Source organism: Diachasma alloeum, unplaced genomic scaffold, assembly GCF_001412515.2.
Source record: "Diachasma alloeum isolate Michigan unplaced genomic scaffold, Dall2.0 Dall_scaffold_00547, whole genome shotgun sequence".
NCBI lineage: Eukaryota > Metazoa > Arthropoda > Insecta > Hymenoptera > Braconidae > Diachasma > Diachasma alloeum.
Genome location: NW_021680679.1, coordinates 978,258 through 1,002,976, shown reverse-complemented (window position 1 = coordinate 1,002,976; position 24,719 = coordinate 978,258). Strand labels below are relative to the sequence as shown.

At 40.0% G+C, this 24,719-nt stretch overlaps 2 protein-coding genes across 2 annotated transcripts; both read left to right on the top strand.

Annotated features, from left to right (window-relative positions):
- Positions 1–1,716: 1,716 nt before the first annotated feature.
- On the top strand, positions 1,717–4,397 carry LOC107043057. Its single transcript, XM_015264358.1, has one exon. The coding sequence runs from the start codon at positions 1,717–1,719 to the stop codon at positions 3,793–3,795; it is 2,079 nt and encodes a 692-aa protein (XP_015119844.1). The 3' UTR covers positions 3,796–4,397.
- A 5,256-nt stretch (positions 4,398–9,653) lies between these two features.
- LOC107043056 lies at positions 9,654–15,543 on the top strand. Its single transcript, XM_015264356.1, has 3 exons — positions 9,654–9,668; positions 10,275–14,008; positions 15,153–15,543. Exons 1-3 carry the CDS (start codon positions 9,654–9,656, stop codon positions 15,541–15,543), a joined length of 4,140 nt encoding a protein of 1,379 aa, XP_015119842.1.
- Positions 15,544–24,719: the final 9,176 nt, after the last annotated feature.

The window sequence follows — 24,719 nt, the reverse complement described above, 5'->3', positions numbered from 1 at the left end:
CACATTTGCTGTTAATTTTCAATTCTTAAATATTCTTGGATTCAACTTTTTTTATTATGAAAATCTTCAAGAGAATATTTTTAACCAAAAATTCGACCATATTTTTTAATTCTGACCCCGAAGAAGATTTATTTAGAAAGAATTAATTATTTATCTCATGTAGTTCAAACATTTTCATTGAAATTTTTCGTTGAAATAAATAGAAAATTTTCCAAATAAATGGTTTCTTTTCGATTTTATAATTATAGAGTCCCTCAAACATTTGCCGTCGTCAACCCATAATTTCTCTCAACACCTCAAACCAATGTGTCCCCGAGTTCGCTGCGTGAAGAAGATGTTTAACATCACGTAGCAGATGTGTTCTCAAAAGAACCAGTAGTGAAAGTCAAAGGAATGCTCTTCAATTCGATCAGCTCTTTGATGTGTAAGCGTATGCCCGAGTATTCCAACGAGAACATTTGTGATGTTCGCCAACGGAATTTTCCCCCATTACGAGTAAAATTTATTATATTCCCCACTGAGATCATAACGGCTAAAATGTAATGCACTCAGACAGGAGAAAGTCCTCCGGAAAAAATATCCATTCAATAATTATTATAATTAAAGCATAATTAAAAACAATCCCGAATTTCCGAGATTCCTAGGCATTACCATTTTGTTGTCGGGACTGACTGAAATATCGATGCTCAATTCCCGGATCATTACTCCTGCGTAAATTCAAAAAGAAAGTCGGTGAAATTGAGAATGCGAAGAGATGAAAGCCGTCTGCAAAAACAGCCAACTGACTCGTTATTAAATTATTTCAATCCACTGGCGCCGCCCTTTCATTATGCCCTTTTTCCTGTCAGAATCGATATTCCTTTTTTCAATTAATTGTTTATAATCATTCTTATTGCAAAAAGCAATACAACCGACGACAATCACATATCCCGATTTATCAGCAGTTAAATTTTCATATTACAATAATTGATTTGCTCATGTTCTGATTCCTATGCTGACTAAATAAGATTTTAATCATAATTACAATTCAATTCCTTCAAAAAACTTCGGAAAATCATGTACAAAAATTCGAATAGAATTCTTATAGTTTCAATAGCAATTCAACAGAATTTCTTAGAGAAAGCGCTAGGTTATTTTTGTATTAAATTTTTTCATACCTGTTATCTCCATTGAAGTTTGGAAAATAATAAAATTATTGGTAAATTCAATGTCCAATTGACTATGAATTGAATAATCAACAATCTGAAATTCTCAATTAACTACTGAGTAAACAATTCTAAATTCCATAAAAGGATTTTCGATCAGTCAAATAATCGTCAATCTCCCGACTCAATTACAGATTGATAAAATAATTCGGAATTTGAACATTCAATGGATGCTTAATCAAATAATTAAAAAATTGTCGAGTAATATTAACAATTGACTCACTCAAACCTCAACTCCATTTAAAATTTACGATTACGCCGATGTCTGGTTCCCATATCCTCTTCGAGATATCGCCCATGCTCTTTTTTAGAAAGGAAATATTACCTAAAAAGCACCCCCCCTCAATCCCAAAGAATTCCCGATGAGCGCATATCAAAATCTAGTTCCATGTTCCCACCACAAAAACCGTTTTTTCCTCCGCCAAATTAATTATGAATCCACCTAATTATGCGCAGCCTCAACAACTTTTACTTCCAAGCCGAAGAAAAAGCGTTGAGAAATTAATTAAAAATGAAATGTATCGGGGTTATTAATTCCCCCCGCATTGATTTCCAGGTCGCGCTGAACCTGCTGGTGATTATTGCCTCGGCTGATTCACCAGAGCCGACTGCGTCGTCTGTGAGCGACCCGGAGAAAGGCCCCCAGAGCGCAGAGACTCCCGCCAGCCCCGACGACACCGAAACCGCCGAGGAATCGGGCCGATCTGCAAAAGAAGCCACCGACCTTCCGATACTACCGCCGATAATTCTCCTGGACTTTGGGGATGACAATGCCACCACCTCCGACGAGAAATCCAAGCGCACCGTGGACAGCGGTCTGGGCTACGGTTACCTCCGCAACAACTTGTTGAACGGAAAATACAACTACTACTTCCCAGGGGGTAAAACCGGGACAACAGTGAGCATCGAGGAGTCGATAAGCCCGTTCGAGCCGAAGACGATAATCGAGCCGTTCAAGCCGATCACAGAGCAGCCAACTGTCAAGCAAGCGCGTCCGCACCAGCAGAGCCTCAACCACATGTTGAATCATCACCAGGTTTACGGGCAGCGCACGAGACTCCAAAAGTACTCACCCCCAGACGCCTACAACCCGCAGGGGTTCACCCCCTCGCCAAAATCCGGCGTCGCCTACACGACGCTTCGTCCCGAGTACAAAAACGCGCAGAATCCCCACTCAACCCCGAAGCCCCAGGAGACGTACCCATCAGGATTGAGTGATTACACCTCATCAAGATCGGTTTACGACAACTACCAGTCGACGCCGTCGCCGACGGCTTCCTACGACCACCAGAACACCTATAACCAGAGGCCCTTCGAGACGACAACAGCGAGACCGCTGCCCGTGGATCCCGCGGCCTTCAACCTCCCGCGGTACACAATAGAGAACGGAATCAAATACGAGAACAAGATCGTCTGGAGGTACCAGGACGGGCGGATAGCCAACGGCCCGCCGTCGTCCTTCGTCAACTCGTACTCGGAGTACTCAAGCCCTCAGGCGAGCCCACATTACCAGAGCCTACAGAGGAACCCGAGCCATCAGGCTCAAGACGTCCGACAGGAGACAGCTTTCTACGAGAATCGGGGTCAGGAAGGCCGGTACCAAGAGGCCCAGCCTCCCTCGTACCAGAATGCTAATCCCTATCAGAACGGCCAAGAGCCCGTCAGCAATATTCATAATCAGAGACCCGCGCAGTTTCCGGTTGACCAGGATTCCAGGTATCAGCAGCATTCGAGTTCGTCCGCTTACAGTTCTTCTCAGCCGCAGCCGTACGACCTCTCCTATCAGCAGAAGTACGGCTTCAGACCGAGGGAGAACCATCAGGCCTCCAGGTACGAGATGAGACCGGTCTCCAAGTACGCGGTTGACAGCCCAAACGCCGAGACGACGCCGACTCCGGATCTGCTGACTCCCAGCGGACAATTGAAGCCGAATTTGCTGTCTAAGTACACGCCGCAAGCGCAGAGGTACCTGACGAAGGTTTTTGGACGGAATCAGGGGGGGAAGGTGAGGGAGGAGTACCCACAGCCCACGCAGTACCCGAACAGTAACTACGAGAACCTTCTGAACTACAATCCGTCGATCTCGCAGTACATCAGGGATCCGTCGTCGATTCTCAATGCGCAGCCGACGTTCATTCAGGCGGGGAATTCCCTGATTCCCGTCATCATTCTGAGGGTCGATGGCGCACCGCCTGTGCAGACACAGCCCGCACCCAGCATCAACCTGAAGGCCCTTCTCCAGCAATACTTGAGCCAATATGCGGACAGCAAAGCTACTCTGAGCCAGACGTCTCGTTATGAGTACAAGGGAGATCGCAAATCGGTTGAGTACAGCAATCCGGTCAACGACTTGACGCGATTGGCTCATGTGCTGAGTCGCTACTCGCAGAAGCAGGAGATCGAGTCGCCCGGGGATTTTCCCACTCAGAAACTCGCGAATCATCCGCTCGATTATGAGTCGACGCGGTATCATGAGAAGAGCAGTTATGATACGATCGATCAGGAGAGGGCGCAGGCGAAACCCAAGTATGGGGCCAGGATCGGGGGGAAGCAGAAGGTGAAGAGCGTGCAGATCATCGAGAACTCCTGATTCTCGGATTTCATGAGCATTTTTTTTGGGGAAGTTATTTATGAGACTCGTGTGTACCTGATGAAAAATTATAATTTTTTTTTTGTGGGGGATTTGGTGATTGATGGGGACAGTTGGGGGAGTTCTTCCCGTGCCATTTTCCACTTCTCGTAATTTTGGAGCGAAGTGGTAAAAGGAGATGAGTGCTTTTTTTTAAATAAAAATTTTTGCGTGAATCACAATGAAATATTAATTTTCAAAGGGTAATAATAATGTTACGAAGTTCGAAAAAATTGACTTATCTTCTTTTACCAATTCGCTTGTGAATTGGTTGCAGTGGGGCGGGTTAAGTAAAGGTCATGGGATTAACGTTTGATGTAATAGCAAAAACCGGTTGCAGTTATTAGTCGATTGGGGACAGTCGGGGTTTTGATGTGGACACGTTTTTAACACTGTTGGAGCCGCACTTTCTCAATTTTTTAAAAATGAAGCTGTAGTAAAGTCTCGGAAAGCACGCACGAAAAAATTTAATAGAAAAACCCAGCGAATGCGTTAGAAAATTATCATAGAAAATCTAGATTCTAGATTCTTCCGGGGAATTCGAGAAAATTCTTCGATTTTACAGGAAATTTAAGAAAATTCGGAAAAATTCTCCGGTTTTCCAGAATATTTGAGAAAATTCTCCAGTTTTCTAAAAAACATACACGAAAAAATTTCACCTAGCGAATTCACTAGACAATTCTATTGAATTTCTATTGAACCTTCTATTAGTTTTCGGTCGACTCTATTGAAATGTTCAATAGAAAATATTCTATAGAAAAACTCTATTGAGATATTTTCAATGTAATTTCCTTAAAACAAAGAAAATCTAGCAAATTTGAGGCGAGGAAATTTTATCGAAAATAATCTCAATAGAATAAGTTGTATAGAAAAATCTAATTCTGTTGACTTTTGAAATAAAATATTTTCTATTGACCATTTAAAAAAACTTATAGAAAGTTCCATAGAAATCCAATAGAATTGTCTAGCGAATTCGCTAGATTTCTCTATTAAATTTTATCATACGTGAATTCGAGAAAATTCTCCGGTTTCACAGTAAAGTTGAAAAAATTCTCGGATTTTCTAGAGCATCCAGATATTTTCTACCGATACAGCCGCTTAGGATCTTCATGATTGGATCTTTGTTTAGAGCGTGATGAAATTTGTTCAGGGAAATTTTCACAGTAGAATCTCACGCACAGAAAAATCTAGCGAATTCAATGAAAAATTCTACTGGATTTTTATTGCACTTGTAATGAAAATTCCACTAGTTTTTGGCTGATTTCATTTTCAAGAATTCCACATTTTTACTCTACTATATATAGAATACGTCCCATATTATATAGAAAATATTTGACAATTGATGACAATTTCGAAAGCAAAAAATTTTCTTCTCGAAAATTAATAGTTTTTACATAATTCATGAGAAGATGATGATTTTAAAAACCGGCTATTTTAAATTATTGCATGAAATTATCGTACAAAAAATGGACTCTCTAATGTTTTGAATGTTTCTAAACGCTCAAAATGGGGAAAGTACTTGGATATCCTAAATCACCTCAACCGCCTGCTCCTTCAATCCCCTTTTACCTTCATAACATCGAAAAATCCTGAATATCACATGTGAACGCAATTAATGTATATAAATGTAACATGGGAACGTGCAATACAAACCGAACGGTTTTCTTCCTTTTAATAAATTCCATTGGTAATGGTGTATTCGTTAATGTGTCTTAATTACTTCATTACCCAGGCATTTTCTCCTCCTGCCACCGCGAAGATGAAGCGAGTCTACAGTGTATCATTTTCACACTTAATAACCCCAACGTTATCTCCACAGCGATTCATTTTCACTAGTAAAATCAGCGTATGACGTACATCTCGGTGATTTTTCTCAAAACCCACAAGTTTCATTTTCAGATTGAAAATGATTTTTTTTGTGAAATCTCAACGCTTTCTCGATCGGTTCAACGCCCTTATCAGACACAGCGAATTCGATACAAAATTCTATTGGAGTTCTTCACAACTTCTACAAGCATTCCTCCACGAGATTTTTTTATTTTTTTTTCTTTTCCTTAAAAAAATATACCTGAATTGAAATATTGAATCAAGTATATTTTATACTCAATTGGGGGATGGGTATTTCAATTCCAAGATAATTGTTTTGTATCAGGCCGGGTTGTAGCAAGCCCTCTTAAATGTAATATAAGGTTCAGGCACTAAGTGTCAGAATATAAGGGTCAAAAAGTGGAGGTTAACAAATGAGGGTCAGACTATTAAGGTCAAAACATTAGGGTCAAATTATAAAAGTAAAAAAAGTGGGTGTCAGGCAATGAGTGTCTAAATATAAGTCGTATATTATGCTTGATCAGCGTTTTCAGCCCTTATATGACCCTCATTGCCTGACACCCACTTTTTTTACTTTTATATTCTGACCCTAATTTTTTGATCCTAATATTCTGACTCTCTTTTTTTAACCCTAATATTCTGACCCTCATTCCTCCACTTTTTGACCCTTATATCCTCACACTCAGTGTCTGACCCTTATATTACACTTGAGAGCGCTTGGTACAACCCCGGCGGATACGAAATAATCATCCTCGAATTGAATCATCCATCCCCCATTCAAGTATATTGTATATTCGAATCGAGAATAATATACTTGAATCAAGTGTATTATAATTAAAATTGCGGCAATTTGACCCACGGAATTTCTACAGAAAATTTTTTAGTAGAATAAGATTAGAAGCAATTTATGATTTCCCTGAGATACAAAAATCCTCTAAGGAAACACCAAAATACAACATAATTATTATAAATGAATCTTATGAATTATTTACATTATTATAATTTTGTTTTATCATTCGTTATAAATAAGGATAAGTTGTACAGAAGAATCCAAATCTACTAATTTGTTTCTGCAAAATGTTTTCGTATGTGTATTGAACCACATCACGTATCGGAATACCCAAAGCATCATGAAGGTGATCCACACGCTGCCATAATAATTGGAAAACGTACACAATTTTATAAATAAACTCAGCATTTAATAGCCGGCTAGCGCGTTAATTTTATGTTTTCACATTGTAAATCCCGATGAATATCGCAAAAACAGTCGAGTAATTAACAGCCAGATTTTAATGGAAAGACTTGGTGTTTGTGTAGCCAATGTTTAATGTGCATTAGTATAAAAAGTACGTAGCTGCAGTTGCACGGTACGATAGATTCTATCCCACGTGCCCAACGCTCAATAGTAATACGTGTGTTTCAGAGCGAACAGATGTAACCATTGCAAAAGTAATGACCGACAATTGTTTGCTCATCGTTTTTGCCGAGTTGCTGAGAGTCTCCACGCGGAGAGAAAAGTTGGATAAAAATTATCTAGAAAATCATGGCAAATTTGGTGTACGAAAAGTCAACTTGGAGGGGAATTATAACTCAATACTTTTTGCGGAGGATCTGACGATTCGTTTGGCAAAAAAAATTAGAAATGTTTCGAAATTTCACGGAATTATAGTGAATTCAATTTAGGGGAAAATGGTCATGAAATTTTGAGTTTTAGGTAGAATTTGAAGAAATTCATGAGTTTTCAGGGGAGTCAGATGGAAATTTCAGGACTTGGTTGAATTTTCTATGGAACATGAATATTCAGAAACGAAATGATGTGAATTTTCATATTTTTCCTGAATTTTCCAGATTTTTCCCCATTTTCGCGGAATAATTGAACTGAAAAATCAAGTATTTTATTCATTTTCAGATCATTCGCCTAAAAAATCAATGGAATATTTTATTTTTCAATGACAAGATTTCCTGAAAGTTCTATGGAAATTGAACATGCTAAAAATTTTCGAGATTTGACAGGGAAAATTCAAACAAAAATTGTTCCCTTTTAATTTTTTTAAAATTCTTGTTTTCAATTTTTCAAATTTTTTGTAAAGAATTTTTTTCTGGGTCTGATGCGAAGGATATGGAGCCGGGCGAAAGTGAAATGTTACCGTCTCGCTTTTGGCGAAAAAAATAATTCTCCGCCACAAAAAAATTCCTGCACTAAAATGATTACGCAATATTGAAAATTCATTCATGTTCACTGGGATAATTTTTGATGGACTGCAAGGTAAATGTTATAGTTTCAGCCCAAATTACCCCGCGGTCAGTAAATTTTCCCGGGGCAACGGAGAAAAATTCGCTATTAGTCTCGCCCTTTTTCCCCGATACAGGGCAAAAAAATTAAAGACTCAAAAAAGGACGATTACAGTGTTTTTATTCAGAATTAACAGCAGGGGACACCGAGCGTATGGCTGTATGCCGCATGAGAGTAAACATGTCACTGAATGATGTCTTATTTTATTTCGCCATCAATACATTGATGGCGCGTTTCCCAATGCCCTGAAATATTACAGAAGTTTATAGCTTTACAGCACTAACTAGCAGGAAAAATTTTAGGTGTTTACTGCCACCCCCATGGGTGCTATAAATATTCCAGTGTTTCGAGTACTTCGTATGAACGGGTATACATATTTTCCGTCCAAATTTCAAGTTGATATCTCGATTTTTGCACAAGCTCACGTACGAAAAAATTGAATAGAAAAATTAGCGAACTCAATAAAAAAATTCTATTGCAATTCTCTGGGAACTCGATTGGGATTCTATTAAAATTCTAGGAAATTTTCGTAAAAATTCCATTCATTTTTAGCGTTGATTCAATAGATTTCGATTTTTGTATATAAATATCGGATTTTTTTCTATAAGAATAATTGGACACGAATTTTCCAAGTTTTTATCACTCGGATTCTGTAATGCAAAACAACACAAAATATAGCGCAAAAAATTAAGAAAATCTGTCTAATTTTAATAAAAAAAATCTCAAGAGAAAAATTCAAACAGAAAAATCGAAATCTGTTGTCTTTTTAGTATCAAATGTCTAAGAGAATCCGCGCAACAAATAAATAGAAGTTTAACGAGAATTCTCTAGAATTTTAATAGAATTATTTTAGAATTTCGGAAGAATTCCAATGAAATTTTCTAACGAATTCGCTAAGGTTTACTCATTTTCGAAATATTCCTAAGTTTAGTATATGCTTGGCGAAATAAATTGCCGACCAAAAATGTTTCACTTATTTTTTAATAAAGGAATTGACGACTGGCAAAGTGGCGGTGAACATGCTCATATGCAGACATGATCGCCAAACTTCGTATTTCTACGTTTCAGACTATTCTGTATCATTTCCAATCAAAATTAGAGGACGCGACAATTGGACGATTACAATACCTCCATTCGGAAGCAAAAGCACTGAAAATTGAGTTCGCTCCACGACTCCTCGACTTGTTCGGTAATTTTTCCCTTTACTGTTCAACAATAACAAAAAATTCTCAAATGAATCCTTCACCCGCAGAAAGAAAACAACTGACCAAGTGAAACCCCATTAACCAATCGTAATAACTATTCACTGCACCTATCCATCGATGTTGGGCGTGTTCTGGTACATGATTACCATAATAACAGTGATCCAGTACATCCTTCAATATTTTTTAACAATAATGGACAAGACTTTTACAACAGCGGTCGCGTGTCACGAATGAAAGTATCTGAAGGTGGTGGACTGCAGGATAATATTTAGAACGATATTTTTCACTTGGTTACCAGAGTGTATAAAGAAAATCGTATATCCACAATGTGGCTTAGTTCTCGTGTGAAGTTGAAACTGGGAGGATCTCTGGAATTCACGTTGTGCTCTGGTGAGGACGATTCGTTGGGATCAGATGTGGTCAATAAATTGTGCGCGAGCCATTGATTTTTGACAACTGTTGGGATTTTTTTCTACTAATTAGTTGTGACGAAGATGTTGGCGAATTACGTAAGTAGGGTTTTGATTTTTTGTGGGAAATATCAGTGACTGTTCGGACTTTTATCGATTTTTCAGATTTTATCAAAGATTTCGGAGGTTTTCTGGGGGTTTTTCAGATGGAAATGTTCAATAGAAATTATTTTATAGAAAAAAATCAGGATTTTCATCTCCTGAAATTGATTTTTTTCATTAATGCTTTAGGAACCATTGATTTATTAGTGAATATACTTGAGTTTTGTTTTATATTATTGAATAACAATATTCCCCTGTCAGTCATTGGACCCCAGGGTCCAATGAAATCAGAATGGAATTGACATTTTTATTATCAATTTTTTAATTACTTTTCAGTTCTTCAATTTAACTTTCTTGATTTTTTGAAATTTTTAATGAGAAAAAAAAACTCAGTGTCTAGCGCGATTGATATATAACATTGCACTTAACCCTCGAAAATAATTGAGAAACCCAAAAGATTCGCTTCATGCGCATTCAGTTCTCTATCCATTCACCAAATCCATCTTTTCTGAATCACGAATTATGTTTTCTCTGATTAGAATTTTCCCCTTCTAATTGGCAAACAAGCAGGAAATGCTTCTAACCGAACTTTCCTTTTTCCAGATGATTCTAATATTACTCTCTTGGCCGTGTGTGCTAGGCGTCCGAGAAAAATCAGAGGAAATACTGGACCAGATAGCATTGGCCTCAAAAATATCTCCAGGATCGTCAGCCCCTCGCGGCGCTTCCGATCCAAAGAGCCAAGTGTCAACCCACTCACCCATCGATCCCACGCCAGTATACTACCAAAACTCAAATGGATTCATCCCAATGATAAATTACGATTCGCTTAACCCCGCGGAGCCCCCGAGTCATCAATCGTCAACGAAGAACGAATCACAGAGTCCATGGTCGACCAATCCAGTTTTCTCCGCAGAAGCTCGTCTGCTCCTGACGCTACCCAATGCCCGCCCAGATCGCCGATCATTCCAAGAAGGCCAGAACGACTTCGAAATTCTAAAGGTCAACAACGAAACCCCCGCTATAGCAAACTACCATGAGTTCTACGAGAATCTCCAGAGAAATCTGCAGACAACCACCAGAGACACCAACAAATTCGTCAGCAATCCCTCAGCCATGCGTACGAGGGACCGCATAAGACTGATCGACGAGTACTTCAACAACGACCTTGACACGCGATACGGAAGAGCGCACAATCGTCGTTATCCGCAAAATTCCCAGTTGGACGCTATGAACAAGCCATCAGTCTTCGAACCGGAGAAAGTGCACAGTAATTACCCGCAATATGGAGCATCTAACTACGGCCTGTTCGGTTACAGTCCAGTGCCTCCGAAAGTATCAAACCCCGGAGTCTTGAGCTTCGAGTCTCACAGCTCGATGATGAAAACTGACAAGAAGACTACAGCCGCCAGAAACCGTCACCATCCTTCAAAGCCGGTTGTCATAGCCGACCCAGCTGATTACCGAGTCGAATCCAACTACAGTCCGCAACAAGTCATCGGTGAAGTGTCAACCCCCTACCCCTACGTGACCCCCAAGTACGAGAAGAGCGCGTCGGAGGACAGATACGACAGGAAAGAGGATTACTCAGACAGTGGCGATTACCTGGAGATAACCGAGCGCCCGAAGCGAATCAACAAGAGCCGAAGAAGACCGGAGAACGCCAGAAGACCTGACAGCAGAGACCGCGACAGCGACGAACCGAAGAAGATCAGCGGACGAACAAAATCCCGAGGCCGTGTGAAAACGAATTACTGGAACGACGAGCGCAACGAGAGTCCTGAAGACCTGCCAGACAACCAGACGCCCCAGAAGAAGTACCCGAGCCCCTCGAGCCCCCCAGAAGTGCCCGTAAATCCCCAGAACACGAACGAGCCAAACGTCTGGAACCAAGTCACCCCGAACGTGGAGCTGTCTCAGTCGAGCGGTTACGAGATCAATCAGCTAGAAAACCCGAACCTCCTGGTTCCAGTGAACTTGAACCTAGTCCCTATTTCCAACTTTCCACATGTCTCCGCCGCCGGAGTGTCAAGCGTGATAACAGCAACCCCGATCATCAGCAGCACCGCCGCCCCTTTGATCACCACAAGCTCCTCGATGCTCCTCCCAAAGCTGTCGCCGAATCCCCTGAAGACTTACGGCTACCCGAGCCCAATTCCCGACGTCATCATGGGACAAAACACATTCCACAGTCCGGTCCAAGCGGTCCTTTTCCCGCAGATGAACAAATACCCCCAAAACGTGAAAGCCCAATATCTGGGGAGCACTGTCGCCCCGATGTTCACGATCTCTCAGCAAGTCTCACCGACAGTGCGTGCTGTTCACAGCACTCAATCGCCAAAAGTAACAACTCCGGGAAATCAGTACGGACCACAGCTGTTTCTGCCTCAATCAACAGTGCAGACGTTGCTCCAGACACCCATGAACACCGGCAACTATAACTTCGTGGTCAATCGCGGTCAGGATCAGGCGCAGACGAACAGTCTGAAGTACGGAGACGACAAGAGGAATCCCTATCAGGGAGGAAACGCTCACATTCTGACGTCAGCGAGCTTCTCCGTGAGCCAAGATGGCGGGAACCAAGACAGTACCGGCAACATCAGGAATAACAACAACGATAATGACAGCAATAACTACCGACAGACGTCAAATAACGCGGAATACAACGCACCCGTTGGGAATTCGAACAATTTACAGAAGCCCCAGATCCAAGGGAATTTGTACCCTGTCATCAGAGGGGCTCAGGTCGTCCCGGCGATTATTCACGCGCCCGGTGGTATCTCCGGGGTTGATCTGCTTCAGAATCATGGACATCAGGCGCAATCCTCGATTGCCCAGCCGACGTACATAGCGCAGATACCCAAGACCTCAAACTCGCTGATGCATTCCAATATCTTTGATAGCAATTGGAGACTTCAGCAGGTGCAGGTCAACGAAGCGAACAAGAAAAGGTATCAGAGCGTTTATGGGGTTGACAGCCTGGGCAGCACGACCAACAACAACGTTAATACAGCGAGTAATGTGAGGAGTGGGAGTGGCTACAATGAGCAAGCTCATCTGCCAAATGTTGGCGTGCAGACTGTTGAGATAAGAAACCCGAATATCAACATAAAACCGAGTCCCATTGACTTGACAATGGTGAATCCACTGGAGACAGTCAATCATTATGCGACAGCTGTCCTGACGACTCCTATTCCGATACTGAGTACAACAGCCGGTTTTCTGACTCCCCGTCCGATTATGACAAGCACTCCGGAATCTATCAACATTCAGAGTTACGTCGACTCACTGACGCAGATTGGATCGCAAAGTAATCAAGGAGGCAGTCAACAGAATGTCTTCAATCCTATGAATTTTATCCCAAATTGGGATTTGATCAAGAGTCAAACAATGCTCAATAACAAGGTACACGTGCCGCGACCGCTGCCCCAGCAGCTGAGTCTTGTTCCTGTCGTTCCGGGCGGCAATTTCGATAAGCACTCGCCAACAGCTCAAGTGGACCTGGTGAACAAACCGAAACTCAGTTCGGATCTGGAAAAGTACGCGGAAGAGATGTTCAGAGAGTCCTTGCGAACGATTTACAACACTCACAAGTGGAATACGGATAAGAGAGTGCGAAATTTGACGGACGCAGATATCGCGGAACTGGAGAGGTTGAAGAGCGATTTGAGTAGATTCAAGACGGCTATGACGGGCGGAAATTACGGAAAGGATGTGCTGGAGGCGCACCATTCCGAGACGAAATTCCGAACTGTGGAGCCGGGGAAAAATTCTGGACTATCAGCAGCTGCTATGGAGCAACTGTTTAAGTCTGATTTCAAAATAAACGGACTGTCGGAAGGGTCTTTGCAGGATGGTAAGCACAATCGGGGGCGGGAGAAAACGAGGATAAGTGACTATTTGACCCCTCCCAAAGTCGGTTCATACACTTCTAAAACTCCCTTCCTGGATAATATCAGCAAAAAGCGCCCGGGCAAGGGTCCAAGATACGAGGGTATTAAGTCAAGACCACACTCAAAGACAAACACTAGGCCAGTCTCTCCGGATACTTCCGCTAGTAATCATGTGATATATTCTCACCGAAGACCGTCTCATGATCGGAGTAATTCGCAGAAGGGGTATAAAAAAAGTATGAAGCTGGAGGATTATCCGAGTCTCACAACGGCATTTCCGGATATAATCAGAGGTTCGAGTGATCACGAGAAAGTTCACGGAAAGGAGTATTTTGACATTAATCACCCGAGGATGCACAATTTGCTTGGTTTGTTGATGAAAAATAAACAGCTGCCTAGCAGTGGAGGTGCCAGTTATTTTTTGGACGAGCAAGAGAACAAACGGTACTCGGAAGAAGAGAGGCGTTATCAACCGGAGGGACAGTTTTACGATGATGGAGGGAATTTTCGGAAGAAATCTGATGCGTTTGGAGATCTCTCTCACGCGCTAAGTCCACCAAAGCTTGAAAACTTTCATCGATAAACCATGTTCAGATGTCGATTCAATATAATGAAATTATTTCGAAAGAAAAAATGATTGGTAATAGCACGGTATAGACATATGAGGATAATTTATATTTAGTTTTTTATCTTGCCAAAGTATAGAGGAATTGTTAAATTGGATGAATTCGCTGAATTAACGAACTTCATCACAGGCGCTTAAGTTGTTTCCCTGAATATTCATGCTATCAGTGGAATTCCCGAGGTTGATTTGATTAATCAAAGATAAATACTAGGCCACGCTCTCCAGACACTTCTTCCAGTAATCGTGTGATATATTCTCACCGAAGACCGTCTCATGATCGGAGTAATTCGCAGAAGGGGTATAAAAAAAGTATGAAGCTGGAGGATTATCCGAGTCTCACAACGGCATTTCCGGATATAATCAGAGGTTCGAGTGATCACGAGAAAGTTCACGGAAAGGAGTATTTTGACATTAATCACCCGAGGATGCACAATTTGCTTGGTTTGTTGATGAAAAATAAACAGCTGCCTAGCAGTGGAGGTGCCAGTTATTTTTTGGACGAGCAAGAGAACAAACGGTACTCGGAAGAAGAGAGGCGTTATCAACCGGAGGGACAGTTTTACGATGATGGAGGGAATTTTCGGAAGAAATCGGATGCGTTTGGAGAACTCTCTCACACGCTAAATCCACCAAAGCTTGAAAACTTTCATTGATAAACCATGTTGAGATGTCGATTCAATATAATGAAATTATTTCGAAAGAAAAAATGATTGGTAATAGCACGGTATAGACATATGAGGATAATTTATATTTAGTTTTTTATCTTGCCAAAGTATAGAGGAATTGTTAAATTGGATGAATTCGCTGAATTAACGAACTTCATCACAGGCGCTTAAGTTGTTTCCCTGAATATTCATGCTATCAGTGGAATTCCCGAGGTTGATTTGATTAATCAAAGATAAATACTAGGCCACGCTCTCCAGACACTTCTTCCAGTAATCGTGTGATATATTCTCACCGAAGACCGTCTCATGATCGGAGTAATTCGCAGAAGGGGTATAAAAAAAGTATGAAGCTGGAGGATTATCCGAGTCTCACAACGGCATTTCCGGATATAATCAGAGGTTCGAGTGATCACGAGAAAGTTCACGGAAAGGAGTATTTTGACATTAATCACCCGAGGATGCACAATTTGCTTGGTTTGTTGATGAAAAATAAACAGCTGCCTAGCAGTGGAGGTGCCAGTTATTTTTTGGACGAGCAAGAGAACAAACGGTACTCGGAAGAAGAGAGGCGTTATCAACCGGAGGGACAGTTTTACGATGATGGAGGGAATTTTCGGAAGAAATCTGATGCGTTTGGAGATCTCTCTCACGCGCTAAGTCCACCAAAGCTTGAAAACTTTCATCGATAAACCATGTTCAGATGTCGATTCAATATAATGAAATTATTTCGAAAGAAAAAATGATTGGTAATAGCACGGTATAGACATATGAGGATAATTTATATTTAGTTTTTTATCTTGCCAAAGTATAGAGGAATTGTTAAATTGGATGAATTCGCTGAATTAACGAACTTCATCACAGGCGCTTAAGTTGTTTCCCTGAATATTCATGCTATCAGTGGAATTCCCGAGGTTGATTTGATTAATCAAAGATAAATACTAGGCCACGCTCTCCAGACACTTCTTCCAGTAATCGTGTGATATATTCTCACCGAAGACCGTCTCATGATCGGAGTAATTCGCAGAAGGGGTATAAAAAAAGTATGAAGCTGGAGGATTATCCGAGTCTCACAACGGCATTTCCGGATATAATCAGAGGTTCGAGTGATCACGAGAAAGTTCACGGAAAGGAGTATTTTGACATTAATCACCCGAGGATGCACAATTTGCTTGGTTTGTTGATGAAAAATAAACAGCTGCCTAGCAGTGGAGGTGCCAGTTATTTTTTGGACGAGCAAGAGAACAAACGGTACTCGGAAGAAGAGAGGCGTTATCAACCGGAGGGACAGTTTTACGATGATGGAGGGAATTTTCGGAAGAAATCTGATGCGTTTGGAGATCTCTCTCACGCGCTAAGTCCACCAAAGCTTGAAAACTTTCATCGATAAACCATGTTCAGATGTCGATTCAATATAATGAAATTATTTCGAAAGAAAAAATGATTGGTAATAGCACGGTATAGACATATGAGGATAATTTATATTTAGTTTTTTATCTTGCCAAAGTATAGAGGAATTGTTAAATTGGATGAATTCGCTGAATTAACGAACTTCATCACAGGCGCTTAAGTTGTTTCCCTGAATATTCATGCTATCAGTGGAATTCCCGAGGTTGATTTGATTAATCAAAGATAAATACTAGGCCACGCTCTCCAGACACTTCTTCCAGTAATCGTGTGATATATTCTCACCGAAGACCGTCTCATGATCGGAGTAATTCGCAGAAGGGGTATAAAAAAAGTATGAAGCTGGAGGATTATCCGAGTCTCACAACGGCATTTCCGGATATAATCAGAGGTTCGAGTGATCACGAGAAAGTTCACGGAAAGGAGTATTTTGACATTAATCACCCGAGGATGCACAATTTGCTTGGTTTGTTGATGAAAAATAAACAGCTGCCTAGCAGTGGAGGTGCCAGTTATTTTTTGGACGAGCAAGAGAACAAACGGTACTCGGAAGAAGAGAGGCGTTATCAACCGGAGGGACAGTTTTACGATGATGGAGGGAATTTTCGGAAGAAATCGGATGCGTTTGGAGAACTCTCTCACACGCTAAATCCACCAAAGCTTGAAAACTTTCATTGATAAACCATGTTGAGATGTCGATTCAATATAATGAAATTATTTCGAAAGAAAAAATGATTGGTAATAGCACGGTATAGACATATGAGGATAATTTATATTTAGTTTTTTATCTTGCCAAAGTATAGAGGAAATGTAAAATGGAGTGAATTCGCTGAATTAATGATCTTAATGGTCTTAATCAGCGAACATTATTGTGACTGATTATTTTCTGTCTGAGTTCGCAGTTATTCCCGCAGAATAACTCTGGGAGAACATGTAAATACATTATAGACACTGTGTATTGTAATTTATAAAGAATTATTGAACCGATTTCTTTGAATAGTGTTTCATTCACCTACAATTAATTAAGCAAAAAAAGAAGAAAATGGGATCACTTTTTCGTAGTGAAAGTATGGCTGCGGAGGCATTGAATATATAAAAAAAAATTGTTTCTTTGACAGATTCGTAAGAATCACCTTTCACTATCTGAACTAATTAGCGTTTCCTTACCGGAAATAGCCAGTTCTCTAGATAGTATAATGAAAAGTGCAAAATTACAGTTCATGGACGGTTACATTTTTCATTTTCCTCGCGATCATCATCACCTCTCGCTGTCTGAAATGAAAGAGGAAAAATACTCGTCTGAAAAATAATTATACGAGTGGCAGAACAAAACAATCACTCCTTCTGACAATAAATTTCCGCAAAAATCACCGAATGAATCTTATTATCAATCAAATAGCGTATTTCGCGGTTCATTGCTATGACCAATTTTATGGAATAACACAAAAAAATTCAATGATAATTTTCATGAAAGTGACAACCGCTCCGGTGCTTCGCGCCACTGAACAACGGAATATAAAAGACGAAAATTTTATTCTAGACGGCTTAGTGAGAATCGATCATTCAAACTGAGAAAATGGGGACAAAATGGGTACGTCTGGATGGAGAGGAGAAGTAACGAAAAGTTGTGAGAAGAGTGAAGTAAAAATTAATAAACGGTGTACGACATAAATTCCGGGAAAATTTTTCATATTTCTTCTTGATTTCATCTGTAGAAAAATTTCACGGAAAAATCAGTGATTTGGCTTGAAAAATGTGTTTCATTTCATTCGAACTTTCCTTTAATTTTTGGAGGATTCTATTGAAACGAAAAAAATTATGTTGTTCGATTTTTCTCTATATTTTATTCGACTTGAGATGTTTTCTGTAGAAATTCTTTGGCTGAAATATTCCAAGTATTTTTATTGGATTTTTTCAATGGGAAGAGGAGAAAAAAACGAGTGAAGAAGACAGAAAATTGATGTCGATGAATTGTTACAGAAAAAGTTGTAAAGAAAAATGCTATTCTACTGATTTCTTCCAGAAAATAGTTTCTATTGGATATTTTCTATTTTAAAAAACGAGTAATGAAGCTGCGGGATCGTTCAATAGAATCGGCCAGAAACTGATATAATTTTGAATAGAAGTTTGAAAGAATTGCCTTATAATATTCGTTAGGTTTATCAAATATTTTTTTTCGTGCGTTTTCAAATAAAAAACTTCAAAACTGAATTTTACCCTCCGGTTACCTAGACCATACATTCATTTTTCGGTGATTTTCAGGGACGCATCTACGAAAAAAAATTTGTGAATTCGCAGGACAATTCCCTTGGATTTCTATTAAACTTCCTATTAGTTTTTGGCCGATTCAATTGAAAAGTTCAATAGAAAAAATTTTAGAGAAAAAGTCAATTGAATTCGATTTTATATACAACTTATTCTACTGAGATATTTTCTATAGAAACTATCTCGACTGAAATTTTCTAAATTTGTTTGATTTTCTTCCTGAAAAAAAATAGAATGAAAGAAACTTGGAAAATTTGAGCTGAGGAAAATTCCGAATTTTTAAAATTGATTATAAGTTTTTTATATATAGAAAAATGAAATTCTATTGACTTTTTGTATAGAATATTTTCCATTAAACACTCCAAAAGAATCATCCAAAAACTGGAGGAACGTTCAATAGAACTCCAACAGAATTTTCCAGCGAATTCGCTAGCTCTTCTATTCAATTTTTTCACCCGTTATTGTTCGGCAGAGCTAATTTCTTCCATCAGGGTAAATTCCCGAAAATCAATGACCAATCCCTGACCATCAAACCGTTTCCCGGCGTAGTCCGTCGATCACATGACGACTCACATTGCAGATTTTGCGGGCGGTGCTTCTGCTGGCAGCAGTACTCGAGAGTCTGTCAGCGACATCAAGACAGCAGTCGTCAAAAGTGACAACGCTCGCAGCGCCCACGTCATCGAGGGCCTCCCCCGCAAAAAAATTCAACACAACGAGAAAAAATACCTGGCAAACATCGAATAGTGACGCCGTCGTCACACCGCAGTACGATCGCCCGCCGAGACTGGCCGCATTCTCCACCACGATATCCCCGACCCCAAACACTATTGGCGTCTATCGTCATGCTGTTGTCCACACCCCTCACGAGTACTTCGAGCCCAGTCTCCCGCATCGCTACGCACCCCACAGTATTTCCGTGACTGAGACCCCAGCAAACCACTTCTCCAAGGCCCGGGGTCACCCTCTGTCCTCCGAGTCAGCTGGTGACACTCCGCAATCCCCCACCGCGGCCACATTTTTCAAGATCTCCCACGGCCCCGGCTTTCAGAGCTCAAATTATCCGCTCGTCATAAATCACGACGCGTACACGACGCACCCGAGTGCCAACGGCGAAATCACAGAGACGAAAGCACAATCTCGAGCGATGATTCCGGGATTTCATTATCAATCCTACAATCAACCCACCAGCACATTGGGAAATTACATTCCCCCGACGTTCGCCCCGAGTTTAGAGCAGAATCTCGGAAAATTCGAGCCATTTCCACCGTTCAAATACAGTCACACTAAGTCCGTGTTCTCCGGAATCGACGCGCCCGTCAACGGCAACAGAAGTCCAAATTTGGATTTTGGTCTGGGGAATTCGAATTTCATGCTGAAGCCCCATAATTTCTATCCCGGTAGTAATCACAGGGGTCAAGTGCCACTCTTCAGTGGCAGCGGTATGAATACTTTATATACAGAGGGAGTGGGGAAACCACTTGAGCCGTATCAGCCATTGTCCGCCCAGCCGCAATTACACTTCAATCATCATCTGTCGCAAGCCCCGTCTAGTTCTCAGACCTTCGGAAGAATCAACAATCATGGAGATGTCGCTAATGAACTTGATATCAATCAGTCGGGCAGAGGGGGCTCGACGCAAGGTGAGAGTCAATTTATTTATTCATTCCCCCGTGGAAAAATATATGAAAAATATGTATGAAGTACTCCACGCCAAATGAGTCAACCGCTGACCCTCGTGACCCTTTTGGAAATTGATGGCGATTTTTTCCACGATTGGGGGGGTTGACAAACTAGCTCTCTAATTTTTTCAGATTTTTTCGACAATTCAGTTCAGAGATATGATTTTTTTTACATTTTTCCGTTTTTTCGAATAACTCGAGTTCTATTTGTCCGATTTTTATTTATTCAGCGTCGAAATTTTCCATTTTTTGCCGCCTATATGGGTATATCCAGTAAATATTTTTTTTCGATTCCTAGATGCTCATAATAACGGATTTTCAGAAAAAAAAGTTGAAAAAGTTGAATTTTGCAAATTATGTCACTTTTGATTTGTTTCATTTTTTTTCAGTAATTCTTGTAATCAAAACTAGAATTACATTTTTTATCAATCGAATGACGGAACAAAATTCACTCACAAATATATCAGGAAGAGAGAGGAGAATCAATAAATTAAACATTCGATTCAGTTACTATATCTGAATCGAATAAGTTCTATGGAAAAATTGAATTCTATTGCTTTTCTCTATAGAATATTTTCTATTGAACATTTCAATAGAATAAATCGAAAACGAATAGAAAGTTCAATAGAAATCCAATATTTAGAATTATCTGGGGAATTCCCAAGGTTTTTTCTAATAAATTATTTCATGCGCGATCTTCTTGGGAAGTATTTCTGGGTGAAATTTCAGGTGAATCTGTCGAAAAGTTTTTGAGGCATAGTAATTTTTCAAAAATATTTTTTTCCTCATATCTCAAAAACGTCGAAATGTCAAAATATTCCTCATAATAATATCTATGAAATCAAGTCACGTTTTTGTATAAAACTTTAAGTCGATCGATTAAATAATCCTGGCATACATCCATTCATCTAAAAATCGCTTTATTTTTTCAAAAAAAAATTGACACCTCGTCATTTGTTTTTAATCAACTAATTGCAAAACATAACTGGACACAATTATCACAATTATCTTCTTGTAGTTATTTCTCAACATCTCGAAAGTTAGTTCACTGAATTCAATTTTTTTCCAACACCAAAAAATCTTCTCTATAATATCGATCGCAGAAAATCAGAAAGTCCAATAGAAATGGCCGTTTTCTATTTTTGAAATGGAGTTGCTCCGCATGCATGCGGAATCTGACTACCAATGGACTTAATAGAAAAATAAAAACGACTAACGCATGAAGTAGGGAAAAGGTAAAACTAAAAAATGCCAGGGAGTTGGGAAATTTCCGTCTGTGACGGGCGAATCCCATTCATACACTCACTGACGGGGAAAGACCCGACAAAACGCGGTGGTAGGGAGGATTGAATTGCGAAGGTGCCTCGGTAGCTCAGGACCACTCATCCGGCTAGTGAAAGGTCGTGGGCTTCGATATCCACCCGGGTTCAAAGCTCGCGGACTGGATGTTTTCCTGCTCTCACGCGTCTCGGCTCGATTAAGATCTGATAAATATTACCGTCACTGGAGTGGTCGTGAAAAATTATTGAACAAAAATTTAATTCGTGCACGGAGAAAATTGTTTGGTGAATTTCAACAACTAGTTGATGAAATTTAACAACCAACTAGTTAAAATTCAAGAAAAGTTTTTTTCCAATTTCGTTCGACAATCGGTGTTAAATTTTCGATAAACTTTCGTCAATTTTACTGATGAATCTCGGAAAGTTTCAGTCGAAAATTTTTAACAGTGGTTATCTATACAAAGTAATCAGCTTGAACCTCTAATTTAATAAATTTAATCTAGTTTGCCTACCAGAGCAGATGGTGTGGGCACATATAAATTTGGAAACAATCCCAGAATTATTTGTATCTTGATAATCGATCAATGTCTTACCTAGAAGATCATTTCAGTTTAGTGGTTCAATTTCAACAACTAGTTGATGAAATTCACCAATTACTTCGTGAATTTCCACAACTATTTGTTAAAATTCAAAAACAGCTTGGTAATTCATTTTTCATCAACTAGTTATTGAAATTCACCAACTAGTTGTTGACATTCAGCAACTATTTGATGAAATTCACCAATTACTTCGTGAATTTCCACAACTATTTGATCAAATTCAAAAACAACTCGGTAATTCATTTTTCATCAACTAGTTATTGAAATTCAACAACTAGTTATTAAAATTCACCAATTACTTCGTAAAAAATCCTTCGCTTGGTAATTCATTTTTCATCAACTAGTTATTGAAATTCACTAACTAGTTGTTGAAATTCAACAACTAGTTAGTGAAATTCACCAATTAGTTGTTGAATTTCAGCAACTACTTATTAAAATTCAAAAACAGCTTGGTAATTAATTTTCCATCAACTAGTTATCGAAACTCACCAAATAATTATCATATACAATTGTGGCCCTCAACCTAAATTTATCATTCAGTCTTCATATTTCAGGCGGAAGAACAAATCCGTACATCGCTGGTAACTTTGTCAATACCCATCCTATGCCCCCATTTAGAAACATTGAATATTCCTTTGAAGTGCCCACTTCAAGCATATTCAATGATTATGACAAAACTTTCGGTAAGTACGGAACCGAGATCCCGTCAGGAGGGGGAAAAGAATCAGCGGACGAGCAGTATCAACATTCTCCCGCTAGCCATGGAAACGACGAAGGAAAAGGAGAAAAAGATGAAAAATCAGAGTATCAATCCGAAGAAGCGACCTCGACTTCTCGTGAACAGTATAACGATGAGGGAGAAGGTGAAAGTCAGCGCAATGAACGGCGCGGAAAAAATGCGAGGAAAAGAGAGCAAAATAATACTGAGGATAAGTACGACAAAAACGGCGGCTTTGACTACGAGCGAGAATTCGAGGAATCGTACAAACAAGAACTTCCCACTGAAGGTATGCACTTGACAGGGAAATGACGCCTGCATTAGAAAAACTGAAAGTAAGACACTTTAGTCGCTTTAGTTTTCAAGACGTTTGTCTCCTCTAATTCAAGTTTTTCTTAGTATCTCAAATTAAGGCAGAGATGCATCGTAGACATTCTAGGTGTCTTAATCAGGATCTTTGATTTTAAAATTACGTCTTATTTGTTTTGAGAAATACTTGATTCGTTTTTTCAAAGAGTCAATCCTTCTTTCACTGATGATTTTGGTTGCGTTAAAGATAGCGTTTCATTTGACATCTTTCACCCCTATCACCCTTTCGACTCTCTCAATAAATTCAGAACTGCAATACAGCAGCGAAAACGGTTCGAGTTGATTTAAGCCTCAGCTGAATTTTTGAGAAATATCTCCGAATCTAATGGAGATAACGAAATTTCCTTAATGACCTTTTTTATAGCGCGAACTGAGGGCTAGAAAAAAGGTATTGACAAAAATGTATTTACTACCTCCCTTACCTTCCGAGATATTTACTGAAAACTGACCAATCGTGGAAATCGACTTAAACTGTTTTGCCCCTTCGCTGCTGAATAAATTGGAAGAAAATGGATAAGTCAAAACGTCTTCTAATTCCATGTCTCAATGGGGTTGACGAAATAGTCTCCAAGTGTCTTGAACTGAGACAAAAAAAATTGCCTTAAATTTGGTGACTTGTATTTCAAGAGATTATGAATATCTTTTAATCTTTTATGTCTCATATACTAAATTAAGACGTCTTAGAGACACTAGTGTTCAAAGTGAAATGTCAGAGAAAATTAGGTAAAAAGATATTTTTGTTCTCCTCAGATTTCGAACACTCGGAGGAGATTCTTGATGAAGACGAGTCAACAAAAACCCACAAGAGAGCATCGTCTTCAAAAACCAGGAAGGCTCCTCGCAATCAGCCGCCGCCACGCGACAAAGAAGGGCCATTAATGGACCAGTGTCACGAATTTCCATCATTTGTGAGAAACGATGACGACACTGAATCCTCAAAAGGTGGTAAAAAAACTGGATTACCTCCAAGACCAAGTTCCTTCGGGCGCAAAATACCTCGCCGGCGACCGACAAGGTTCACTTCCCCCGAGTCTGATCCTGATGAAACCCCACAGAAATCCAGAGATTCTCAGAATCGAAAAAATCCTGGACAATCTTCAAATAAGAAGAATAGCTCACATTAACTCATCCCCCTTAGTGGATACTGAGATCAGCTTCAATTATCCGAAGATTGGTTCTCTATGATATGGTAGAGAAGGAAGAAAGAAAGAAGTGATCCTGCAGAGACTTGTCTGACTGAATCGCTATTAATTTATTTATGTATATGGAATAACATCCGAACATTGTATCATATTAAAGTGAGGGGAAAAAATTGTTATTGACTTTGTTCTTACCTTATACAGTTGAAATTCCATAACTACCTAACTCCACCGCACGAGGGGAATCGTTCCCCCACCGCTACAATTCCCCTTCATGCCCATTCTCACTCTAGCCTTCGGGGCTCCGTCGCTCCAATGCGCGAGGACGTTGCGCGCAGGCCTGCTCGTGGCGCTTTCCCCCACCATTGCCTCCACGCGCACCTCTTTCTGACTCAGTGGCTCTCCCTCT